This window comes from Apteryx mantelli, chromosome 22, assembly GCF_036417845.1.
Source record: "Apteryx mantelli isolate bAptMan1 chromosome 22, bAptMan1.hap1, whole genome shotgun sequence".
Lineage (NCBI taxonomy): Eukaryota > Metazoa > Chordata > Aves > Apterygiformes > Apterygidae > Apteryx > Apteryx mantelli.
The window spans coordinates 5,665,678-5,678,355 of NC_089999.1; the positions used below are offsets into that span (position 1 = coordinate 5,665,678).

Genomic DNA, 12,678 nt, shown 5'->3' on the forward strand with positions numbered 1-12,678 from the left:
GTGTCTTTGCTAGTCTCACCTTCTTCCAAGTCTAACAAACCATCTTCAGTTCCTACCCTGGCATATGATATACTGGATTTCTTAAATCCTTTTGGCCATAACTTTCATCTGACCCCCCAACAAAACCTGCTATACCGGCCTTCTTCAGCTTCCCTGTAGGTGCTAGAGCATGAGCTCTTGACCAGAGCCAATCTGAGAATAAAGACTCCAAATGGTCTTTAAAGGACTCATTCCCTACTACATGAAGCACCTGCAGCTGGGACATCATTGCTCCTGGGATGACCACAAGATCTGTGGTCACTCTCTCTTTGAGTGCATCCAAGACAAGCATTCCTCTTGCTAACTAACTTGTTAGTGAAAAGTGTGTATATCTGTACTGTAGAACAGATATTTAATAAACTTTTTGTGTGCATGTTTTGGAGGGGCAGGCAGGAAGGAATTGTCTTAAATTCAGGATCATTCTCCTTTCAGGATAATACACTACATGTACTGCATTCCTGTGCATTCATGCTTCTTTGATGATGCATCAAAAGAGTTCTGCCTTTTCAGCGCTGAATTTGGATTTCATTTTATCCTGAATGTATCCCGTGATTTCAACAGAGGCTACATTAGCAACAGTTCAAGTTCTGGGACAGATGGTTTTTAAAAGTTTCAGCTCAGGGTATTGCGACATCTCAGCAAACGAGGTATGCCTATCCACCTGCCACGCACCACTCAATACCCTTGTGCCCTCAACACACACTTGTTCTGTGTTTGACAGCCTAGAGAATCACCATGGAAAATCTGAGGAGCTTCTGTATACAGAGGGGTGCGCAGGACCGCAGTGCTTTAGAAGACTGTGCTCCAAAGAAACGCATATTGCAACTGATTAGCAGAAATATCACAAAATCTGTCATCAGGCTCTCTGCAACAATTCTTATGAATGGTCTTTCTCACAGTCCTTTGGGTGCTTATCAGCAGCAATACTGCACATATAATGGGAGAATTAATGCTGGCCAGGAAAATTGTACCTTATCTAGAGGCTGGCACTTCCTAAGAGCATAACAACTGCTTAACTTGGCAAGAAACCAAAGCATGTCCAGTGTGTTATACTGCCAGACTTTCATGACCAGCAGTGCTGTATGCAGCTGCAGTATTTCACTGTCTCATGTTGGCTTCTGCTGAATACTGCAGTAAGCTAAATCCAAAGACAAGAGTAACATAGCAAGTCTGATGTATTACAAGAACAATGTATTTAGCCAGTATGTGTGCTAGAAACAGTCTAAACACTGGAAAAAAAACCCAGCTGTCTTGCCCTCGTAAGCCACATAATTATGCCTTTTGTTCTCTTACTTTACCTGCAATGGGTGAAATCCGCAGTTAATTTAGACAGCCACTTACAGCCTGCAGATCACTTCCAATTTCACCCTTATGTAACACCTATCACAAAACCACTACGAACGGTGCACAGCTATTAATAAAAAATAAAACAAAATTAAACCACCAACCATCCTGCCTACACAAAAGCTCAGACGCAAGACTATACTTTGCATAACAGAAACTGCACCTGCCAGAGTTTTGGAACCTTATGAAAAACTCGGCAGACGCGATCCCTGTCAGGCCACAGGCAGAACCAGTTCCAAAGGCAACACTTTCACCTGTCAGCGCCCAGGTGCCGGCCTCAAAAACCCAGCAACAAGCACCGGCCCCTAAGATAACTACGCTCGAATGTAAACGTTGAGGCAAGAGATGCAAAGGCACCCTCTTAGAAGAGCATCATCGCTCATGCAGGAATTCAGATATGACCAGTGCTAAATTCTTGTTTCACAGCAATCTTAAATTAGAAATACTTCCCAAGGGATTGTAGCACGGACTGAAGGAAAACCCCCCTGCTCACTAACCGACAGAAGCACCATTGATCCTGCCGAGCACAAGCAGAGCCTGAGGACGCACCAAGGCCCCAGTAGCTACTGAGGTATCAAACCACCAAATCCTAACGTTTAGCAGCATCACCACAACACCCACCTACAGTAACACAACTTCCGATGTTTTGCAGTGCACTTTTTATCGTTTTCATTTTACAGGGGAAAATAAAGGTAGCTAGAAAAGGAAACAAGTGTTTCGACCCCTGAGGTGCAAGCACATTACTCTTTTTTTCAGATGTCTTAACCGGTCAGCAAGGGAAGGGGAGCAGCCAGACCCGCCACGAGCTGAACGCGAGCCCAGGCGGCACCGCCGAGCGCGGCCCCGCGTCTGACCGCCCGCCCGCCCGCCCCTCCTCAGCGAAGCCCGGCCCGGCACGGCGCCGCCCCGGCGCAGCTCCTCCCCGGCCGCCAGCACGGGCGGAGCGCGCCGCCGCCGCCATCACCGCCCAGGAGGCTGTTCCGCGGCGGACCTTCCCCTCACAGAGGCGGCGGGAAGGCAGGCGCCGGGCCAGCTGCCGCCGCGATGGAGGCGGAGGCCGCGGAGGGCGAGCAGGCCGGGCCTGCGGCAGGCGAGAAGCGGGGCTCCGCCGAGCCCCCGGCGGCCGCCCCCGCCGCCAGCGGCCATTACGAGCTGCCGTGGTGAGGGCCGGGGGCACCGCCCGAGGGGAGAGCGGGGGGCGGCCGCCGTGGGAGGGGCTGCCGAGAGAGGAAAGGCCGCGGGCGCCCCGCCATTGGAGCAGAGCGCGGCGGGAGGCGGGGCTTGGCGTGGCGTAGCCTATGGGGCGAGCGGAGGGGCGCGCGGCCCTGGCGCGAGCGGCGGGGCGGGGCACGGCCGTTGGCGGGAAGGGGGGGGGCGGTCGCGTCCCCTCAGGAAGGGCCCGCGAGGGGCCGGGCCGGCGCCTGGGCTCGGCCTGGGGCTGGAAACGGGGCTGCTCGGGGCCGGGCTTCATCCTTCCATCGCTGCTTTGTACTAGCAAAAGTTACTAACTGGGGCAACACAAGGCTTGAGGAATTAGTGTCATGGAATAAAGCGCTTAGCAGTGAGGGGAGCGAGGCCCTCCAGGATTTTTACTAAGACACATCAAGCCCTCCTTGCTCCGAGCTGTCTTAATGCAATCCTCCTCTTGCCAACAGTGTACCACACTATTAAAAGCTTGATTAGCTGTGCTTAAGTGTTTGGGGTTTGCTTTTACAGGGTGGAAAAATACAGACCGGTGAAGCTATGTGAAATAGTTGGCAATGAAGACACTGTGAGCAGGCTGGAGGTGTGTTGCTCCCCCTTTCTGTTTTATAGGTTAGCTTAGAAAACATAATTCCTCTAGATCCACAGACCAAAAAAGCACTTTTGTGTTTCTAGGTGCATACTTGAGTAAGTGGAAAAAACTTTCTGACTTAATGTAAAACTCATATTTTAGAACATATTTGAGTGGCGTTCTAAAGAAATATTCCTTCTCGAATTGGGATGTTGCTTAACTTGGCCCTGTTTTGATATGAATTAGAAAACTTGTAGCTGTTATAATAATACTGTTTCAATGAATAAATGTAGCTTATACTGCAATGGAAAGAAACATAATCAGCAGTTTTTCTACTGAAAGAAAAATATTTTCCTTAATAAATTAGTCTGTGAACACAGTATTTGTTAGCAGAAAGCTCATACTAGCAAATAAATAATTAAAGCAGATGGAAGGGAAAGGCAAGAGTACTAAAAATTAGGATATTAAGTGCTTTTAAGTCTTTCCATATTATTCCAGGGGTTGACTTCTAACTGAGCAATTAAAAAAACCATGAAAACAGTGAGGTTCAAAAAATGGAAGCAGGAGGGAGGAAAAGAAATGATTAGCTCTTTTTCTCATGGTTAAAATGGAGTGCAATTGGGAACTATTTGGTCCCAGTTTTATTATATCAATAATCATTTTTTATTATTTTATCTTAGGTCTTTGCAAAAGAGGGGAATGTACCAAATATTATAATTGCTGTAAGTATTGCTGTGCTGTACTGTATTTCACTATGTTGGTCCTAGCTTCTGAAACTGAGCCACAGTAGCCTCCCAGTATAGATTTGCATGGTTCCTAAATGTACGGGTAAGAGATCTTGATTATATGGTCACAGAGCAATATTCTTGGCAGAATACACAAGAAATAACCTTCTGTTGAGAATTAACTTGGTCCTTAGGTGCCTATTGAAGCATGTCTTGTACTTCTCCCTGCAGCGTTTCTGTCCACTGTTGAGGGCAGGATTCTGAACTCGAGCAACTTCTAGTCTGGTGTTCTCTCTCCAGTTCTTCCGCTGCAGCTATTTTTCATGATTGCGGAGCGTTGCAGAGAGTACAAATTAGAAAATGGCATAAAACTTAACAGCCACTGTTGCACTGTTGCATTCCCAGGGTCCTCCAGGAACAGGTAAAACCACCAGTATCCTCTGCTTGGCTCGTGCTCTACTTGGTCCTGCATTAAAGGATGCTGTTCTGGAGCTGAATGCCTCAAATGACAGGTGAGAATGAGGGCTGTATAAATCTAGTCATAGTCTTAATGAAGAAGCAAGTATCCATTTTTATTTTTAATTGAACTCAGGCAGCCTTGATAGGCTTATTGCTACAGTAATGTCTCTAATACTTATTTTTTTTATGCAGTTTTTCCAATTGAGTTAGGAGATCTTTGGCTAGCCGTGTATTAATGTGCCAGTTATCATCTGATGTTTTACAAACTTGACAGATACTTTGAAGCACAAAAATATAAACAGATGGCATGCAGAATCTGTAATGGTACTGTCTTCTCAAATTTAAAGAGTTCTGCTTTTGCATTCATAAAGATCCTCCTAAGAATGAAAAGAGAATGAGTTGTTTAGAATGGAACTCTTCAGTGCTTAGGACAAAAAGTGATAGAAATTAGAGCTGTAAAGGTAGCTGATTAAACTGTAGGATGAGTGTGTTATGTATGTAGAGGGCACTGGATCTTTTCCAAGGATCAGATGCTAAAGCCTAATTATAGTATTTCCCAAGTCCTTTAGCAGACCCTGTCTGAAGTATTCTGAGGACGATAATGGAAGGTTGTATACGAGTACAATACATTGTACTGCCTTTGTTAATATCAGTTACCGAAGAACTATAGAATTATGACATTCATTGTTCTAAACAGAACAAAAAATCGTTTATTTTTAAAAGTAACTCTTTGGTGGGACTCTGTCTAGGAAAGTGTCCATGTTGTGCTAGTATAATGCAGTTTGTCCAGCTATTTCTCTTAAACTATTCTGAGTTATAGCTGGGTCTGAGGATGTAGCTATGTAAAGTATTGGCAAAGTGGCCAAGCAGTCTTAAAAGTTTCTGCCCTTGTTCACTTAGTAACCTTACCTTTTGCCAAACATAACTGCTTTTGTGGCAGTGCTGTAAGTAAGGTCACTGAAATAACCTTTTAAATTATTTTTTCAAAACTTCCGGAAAGGAGGGTTATTGGGGTTTAAACCTGGATCAGTTAGGTAATCTGGCTTACAACATGGTGACACGAACAGTTACACTGGCACAGCCGATGGGACAGGAACAAAACAGGGGGAGAATATGCTTGAGCAGAGGGGTTGGACTAGATGATCTCCAGAGGTTCCTTCCAGCCTCAGCAATTCTGTGATTCTGATTCTGAAAATGGGGAGCTCAGGAAAGCTGAAACTGCTGCTGCTGAATAAGATCTGTTATGTAACTTCACCCAACTGATTGTGAATTACTTGAATTGTTGTTCCAGAGGTATTGATGTTGTGAGAAACAAAATCAAAATGTTTGCCCAGCAAAAGGTCACACTTCCAAAAGGTCGGCATAAAATAATCATCCTTGATGAAGCAGACAGGTACATTGTTTTTCCCTTGACCTCAACTACCACATGAAATACTTTCTGCTTATCTTCTATCTGCAAAGTGGCTGTTGGAGATAGAAATAGCTTATAGAAACAGCTAAGACTATAATATATAAAATAATTCGGTAAGAAATAGGTATGCATGGAACAGCGCTCTTATGAGATTCCTCCTATCAAGCAGAGATTGCTGCATTTAAAGGAGATACTGAATACTGGGTTGAAACACTGAGATTTAGCTGGATGTGAAATAGCATCATCCAGTTCAATAACTATTTTTGTTTGAAAAGAGTCTGCCTTACTGTAGGCACTGTTAACTTCACTGGATGAAAATGGGCACGTTCCCCTGCATCTGCCTATAAGTAGTAATACTCTTAGCAGTATTCTCCAGACTATTAATGATTTAATGTTAATTTTGTATGTTAGTTTTACGGAGGTCTCAGTGACTGTCTGTATTGCAGGGTGATCTGCTTACATGCCTAGCAAAAGCTGCTTAGCTTACCAAGCCAGAATATCAAGTAATTTACAAAGCACCGTCAGAGTAAACTCTGAAGCCTGTACAAAAATAGTTATTAGGCTGCAGTTAAAAGTCAGTGAAGGGCAAAATCTGTCCTAACTCCTTTTTCCCCCCCCCCCAGCATGACAGATGGAGCACAGCAAGCATTGAGAAGAACAATGGAAATTTATTCCAAAACAACGCGCTTCGCACTTGCATGTAATGCCTCTGATAAAATCATAGGTAAAGTGCTGCTAGTCCCTGCTTTTGTAATGTGTTCTCCACACTGTTGGCCAGCTTTCAAAGTGGTTTTCAGAAATAACTTGAACCTGCTTATTGCGAGAAGCTGTGGTACTTCTGAAACTCAAGCCACCTAAATCCAGCTAATAAAAAAAAGCACATTTGAGTAGCTGGTGAACCCTCTGAACAGCTGTTTTTAATGGATAGTGTTATGCATCTCTGCAGAAGCAGACTCCTAGTACTCTGTGCTTAATCTCTGCCCAGCTTCTGATACAGTTTAAAATGTTTGGTGTATTGTTTACTGGGTATTAACCCCTTCTGTTGTCCTGCGTCCTGTGACAAAATCTTAAAGTTTGCCTACAGGCTAACACATAGTAGACAGACTTTTTTGTTTAGGAGTAAAAACAGCATGATAAACATCTACATTTAGAAAACCAGCAGAATGGAAGCTGAGCTTGATATGTGTTTGCACATACCGGGGCAAAATCAAGTAGCACGTTTGGGCTCGAGTGAAGGACTATAACATAATTGTATATGCTGAAGGAGACACTATATTCTGTCTGGAGCTGACAAATGAAGAGTTGGAAACTGAGATATTTTCTTCCAAGCTGAAAAACAGTATTTTTTTTTAAGAGAAGAGGGAAATGTTAATGATGCATCTCTATCCTCAGAACCTATTCAATCTCGGTGTGCAGTCCTACGTTACACCAAGCTGACAGATTCACAGATCCTTGCAAGGCTACTGAAAATTGTTGAGAAGGAGGGTGTACCATATACAGATGATGGACTGGAAGCCATTATCTTCACAGCCCAAGGAGATATGAGACAGGTAAAAGAGGAAAGGCAGTGAAACCTGTCTTTAAAACCTCTGTTTAAAGCAAAAAACTTTGAGGATTTATCTTTGGAGAAGAAAAGCAAAGGGAATGTGATCTATGGCACAAGAGTAGCCAAACTGTTTAGTTTTGCAAGGGTTAAAAGTGGATCTTAAAAATTATTTGATGAAAATCAGATACTGACTTGTTAGAGGAAACAAAGTCTGCATACATTTGCAGTTTATTCTGTAATCTAATTGAAAGCAGCTTATTTGGCATAATTTCCTAAGAACTCTATATTTTCATCCTGAAGAGAGAAGCCGGAAGTAGAGCACTTCCTTCAGAAAATAACTGACATCTTAATTTTTCTTTTCACAGGCATTAAACAACTTACAGTCCACATATTCTGGATTTGGCTTTGTAAACAGTGAAAATGTTTTTAAGGTTAGTAACAGTGTAAAACAGTGATGCTAGAAGTCTAGCACCTGTAACTGTGTGAGACATTCCTTGAGATATATAAAACTTTGAAGGTGCTTTGCCAGTTTGCAGACAGTATTATGTATGTGGCAATTATGGCATTAAGCAAAATAAGTCCACGTGCCTTTTGAAAAGGCAGGGAGCACTTGCACTCCCTAACAGCACATCTGGGACTTCTTGGCTTCACACCTACCTCAAAGCACATGAATCACATAACTGGTGGGAAACGTCACAGTGGTAACTCTTGAATCTATTACTTGAGTGATCTCATTTAGCGCTGTTGAGTCTGCCATTGCATGACAGCTATGTTACCAGAAAGTCATATTAAACTACAGTGAATTTAATCTGTATTATAGGATAAGTCTGATTCAATACTTCAACTGTGCAGAAGCTTGGTGAAACTACTGGGATGTTATAATGCAGGATGTTCTAGTATCTTGAAATTTAATATTCTCTTTGACATAGGTATGTGATGAGCCTCATCCTCTGCTTGTGAAAGAAATGATACAACACTGCATCAATGCAAATATTGATGAAGCATACAAGGTTGGTTTTCGTGCTTTGTGTCTGTGTAGTCAGACATCTTTTCTCTACAGAATGCTTGTTTTGAAGACTTCACAGCATGCTTTGCTTTTTAAGATAAGGGCAAAACTATGCAGATGAGTTGATAAATGCAGCTGTCCCAAAAGCGAACACAGGCTTGACTCACCTGATAAGTTTTTCTGATAAATGTTGAATTATCCTTACCTGCACAGATTCTTGCCCACCTGTGGCGGCTTGGATACTCTCCAGAAGATGTGATTGGCAATATCTTCCGTGTGTGTAAAACCTTTCAAATGCCAGAATATCTGAAATTGGAATTTATCAAGGTTAGTGGTAACATAGTTACTGGTGGGGTCTTGGGGGCCTTTTTAAAAAGACAATGTGATCCATAGTATAGCAGCAGCCTTGGAGTTTTCCCACTTGAGATTTGCTAGATATTAGTGCAAAAAATATTTTGAACTTTTTATTACTGTTTCCTTTCCCACTCTGCCTCATCTGTTTGTCAGTAAGAATGGTCACTTGAAGATTAAAGTCTAATCACTGATGTCACTTTATTTTTCATCTAGAATTAATAACAAATGTAAATAATAAATTCAGACAGCCATTACATCAAATGCTCAATTAACTTTTTTAGAACTTTCTTCAGGAGCAAAGTTGATTCTAGTCCAGTAAATCATAAAATATTAAATGGTATTGACAGCCAGATGACAAATGGTAAACTGATGTAATGAAATCACTCTTAGATTTAAAACCTGTCCTCAAATACGTGCACCTTGCTCCCTACAAAGGAAGCGGGGAGATACAGACTTTCATAAAAGAACAACGTTCCAGTTGGTCTATCTGAGAATGTGATAGCACTGTGAGTGCTATCAGTGTTTCTTAGAAGATAAGCTTTTCTTAAGTTCAAATGACTCTGAAGTTAGTCTTTTAGCAGTAAAAGATATTTACTGAACTGTCATTACTCTTACTATATGTAGACTGTGAGAGATCAAAATAGACCAGAAAATATTTTGCTGATGAAACAGACCGAGAGAAACAGAAGATTTGACAATGTCTCTATCACCAGGAAATTGGGTATACTCATATGAAGATAGTGGAAGGTGTGAACTCCCTCTTGCAGATGGCTGGACTGCTGGCCAGATTATGTCAGAAGACTGCAACCCCTGCAGCAAGCTAGAGTATTTGACTGAGCCGAAACCTACACTCTGGAAGGTGTGTGAGATCGGCGACTCTGCGTGTGTCAGAGCTGCGTGTGTCCTGAATTCTGCATGCAAAGAGCCGGTTCCCCTGGTTTTGCTAAATACCAGAAAAATAACCAGGTTCTATTGTAGAAATGAGTTGTACTTTTTTTATTTAGACCAATAAAGCTTTAGAATCTACTTTAAACCAAAAACTTTACCTGTGGTATAACTGAGGTGGAGGAGAGGACTGTGATAGTCCAGAGTAAGGAGGAGCACTAAGGTTTTCTCTCTGCTACATCAGCAAAACTGCTTATGGCAATAGTACCTAGACCTAACAGCAGGTAAAACAAAGGTTTAATCCCTTTGTTAGTGATTATATATCACAACCAATCATTAGTGCTGGTCTTACTGAGACCGAGAAGGAAATACTCTTGTGAGCAAAAAAAGGCTCTCATTTAATGAAGTTACGAAGGAGGTAGGTGCTGCAACTGGGTGCTGTTTATGGGCCGTAAGTACAAAATTTTCACCAAGGGTATCTAGAAGTATTACACGTTTCTTGAAAGCTTGCATGGTGCCAGCCATTTATTTTGGATATTCTATTTAGAATCTTAAAAAAAAAAAAAAAATGTATCAAGCTCTGGGATGCTCTGCATTTGAATACCCTCTTCTGTTCTTATTTGTCCAGGTTAGGTAATATCTTTTTAGCTATAGTTTCAGCTTACCAAAAAGCTGCAGCTGTTCAGTTTTGGAAAACACTTGTAGGCATAGAAGAGCGATAAAGTGTGAAATGCAGAGTGAAAGCAAATATAAATTGAATTAGACCACCCCCACATTAGGTCTGAGATACATGTCTCCAAGCAGAGCCATCTAAATATAATTAAGTATATTCTGACTATAGCAGTCAAATTTTGCTGGAGGTATAAGTTACTGCTGTCTGCCATTCACCCTGCCCCTTTTGTTGAAGATTGCCACCCAGAGCATCCAGTTGCACACATCACAGCTGCTTCAGTGCCAAATCGATCTTCACTGGCAGCATACGTCACCTTCAGTCTAAAAGGCTGGCCCCTGCACTGAAGCAACGACGGGGTACACCCTCCTTTCTTCTGACTCAGCTGCAGGGGTAATGACATCTTAAATTGCCCTGTCAAGACTTCCTGAAGCTCATCTGACAGAGCCTTAAGACAATCCTTTTTAATTCGGAGTGCAGGAAAGCAAATTAATTGACAGCTAAGGCACAGACACATTTGAGCTTGCTCCTGAATGGAGTAAAGGAAACAGCTCTAAGAATAATGCATGCGATACTCAAAGTACTTTCTTCTTTCACTAAATTTTAATCAAACTTACCTTTTCATTCCCAGCCAGTAAATTGTCACTACTAGCACAAACACTGTTAAACTATGTGATTTAATAATTTAGTAGTAAGGGGCTTAAGCCGCTGAGTCCTCTACAGACAGAGCATCACAGCTCTTCTCCCCCGAAGCTTCAATAAGGTACCTTTAAAGAGGAGGCTAATTTTCCTTTGGCTGTACATTCCAGCCAGCCCGCTCTGCCTTTGTGTTCTGGTTTAGTATTTTCACTGTTAAACAGAGAAGGAAGAGGTGTTACAGCTGCAGTTTCACAAAATATCAAACAACATATTAGTAGGATTCATAAGGCTGCACTGTTCCTTACCTGCACTGGATGTTCCTACCTCTGCGTTGTGTAGCTTGCTCTCTTGGTGCCAGCAGAAGAGGAAGAAACGTGGAGAATCACAGTTCCTACCTGGTTTAAATGTTTTTCTTCTTGACTGTATTCAGTAGCTGCTTTTCAGCTCCAGACCGGAGCTGGTTCTCTTCTGTGCTACTCCTCTACAGTGTTGTACAGGACCCAGTCGCCCTCGCTATTCCTGGGAAAAGGAATGGCACTCGGGCTGCGAGGCCATCAGCACAGCCTGTTCTACCAAACGTGACTTCTCACAGTCGCTGTGTGCTCAGAGCTACTGCTTTCCGGTAGTTAGCTAAGGTTCCCCCGCTCCATTTGCGATAGCCGTATCAGCAGTGCCAAAACTACCCTTCTAAAGCATCTTTTAAACTGAAAACAGGAAGTGCAATTTGGCTGCCTACCTAATACGAGTAAGGAAAAAGATGTATGTACCCAAGAGAGGTGTCATTTCTCTTTGAATTATTGCCAGACAACACAGGATCTGGCAGTTCTGGTCTAGCACCAAAAATCCTTGCACACCTAAAAATACATCCTAAAAGGACAGCCTGTCAGTGAACATATTTACACTTACGTACTCACCAATTGTGAAAAAAAAACCTTAAAGGTTTCAGAACAGGATTATAACTACTTTGATGAAACTTCCTGTAACAGTCCCTGGTTATCTTCCAACACAATGAGATCACTGGCTGCAAAGTACTTCCAGAGCTTTACAAACTAGGAAAGGATTTACCCTGCTCCAAAGCCAATTGTTCTGGGGTGCTGAAAAATGGAGCTGCCCAGACTGTCGGTGAAACAGGGACTATAATCTGTGACTACAAACTGCTCAGCCTCCTTAGACTCCACAACTTTCCATTCAGATTTTGTCAATGGAAGCACCTTGCATCAGGAAGAGTTGGTTGGTTTAATCCACCTCCCTGCGTAGCACAGCCAGCAGTAAATCTTGTATTTTAGTGTTTTGGCTGTACACTTACCTAAAGGCTAGGACTTGTTGGGAGTTCTTTAGTAGTGATTAACTGTATATATTACTGTGCGCCAAGGATCTTTTACAGCTGTTAATCTTATCCTAAGCATTTAATGGCTCCCTCCAGTTATGAGATCAGAATCACAAGCAGGTACAACATCACTGCACATCACTGAAAATGGAAGTCACCATTTGCCTCCAGTGACTACAGATCTTGAAAAATACACAGTCTGCAGCATTTAATGAAAATTGAGTGCTTCTTCAGGTGTTTAATTAGTCACCAAGGATGAAAATTTCGTGGCTGTGTGTGGGCCCTGTGCAGTGTTTCAGTAACAAAGATGTCCTTGTCATCTCCATGCATTTATGTCAGCCTGCACAGAGCAAGCACAGGCTGTGGGTGTCACTGTGTCTGCTCCAGGATCACTGGGAAGCAGATGTTTTCCTCCTCTCTATGGTCAGCATGTTTGTGCAAACTTTTTGCACAGCACTGAAACATCAGAAAACAAGAATATGTGACCTTAGAAGCTGAA

General features: G+C 42.6%; 1 protein-coding gene across 1 annotated transcript; it reads left to right on the forward strand.

The window, feature by feature from the left end:
- Window positions 1–2,321: 2,321 nt before the first annotated feature.
- On the forward strand, window positions 2,322–9,698 carry RFC2 (replication factor C subunit 2). Its single transcript, XM_067309705.1, has 11 exons — window positions 2,322–2,543; window positions 3,100–3,169; window positions 3,838–3,879; window positions 4,288–4,394; window positions 5,633–5,734; window positions 6,376–6,476; window positions 7,145–7,302; window positions 7,664–7,729; window positions 8,228–8,308; window positions 8,518–8,631; window positions 9,372–9,698. The coding sequence occupies exons 1-11, from the start codon at window positions 2,428–2,430 to the stop codon at window positions 9,480–9,482; spliced, it is 1,068 nt and encodes a 355-aa protein (XP_067165806.1). The 5' UTR covers window positions 2,322–2,427; the 3' UTR covers window positions 9,483–9,698.
- Window positions 9,699–12,678: the final 2,980 nt, after the last annotated feature.

What these genes read in the sequence shown, in the direction of transcription:
- RFC2 (XM_067309705.1), top strand. Translation starts at nt 2,428, where the DNA reads ATGGAGGCGGAGGCCGCGGAGGGCGAGCAGGCCGGGCCTGCGGCAGGC. An exon ending in TACCAAATATTATAATTGCT is followed by an intron (nt 3,880 to 4,287) that starts GTAAGTATTGCT and finishes TTGCATTCCCAG; the next exon opens with GGTCCTCCAGGAACAGGTAA. An exon ending in TGAAATTGGAATTTATCAAG is followed by an intron (nt 8,632 to 9,371) that starts GTTAGTGGTAAC and finishes CTCTATCACCAG; the next exon opens with GAAATTGGGTATACTCATAT.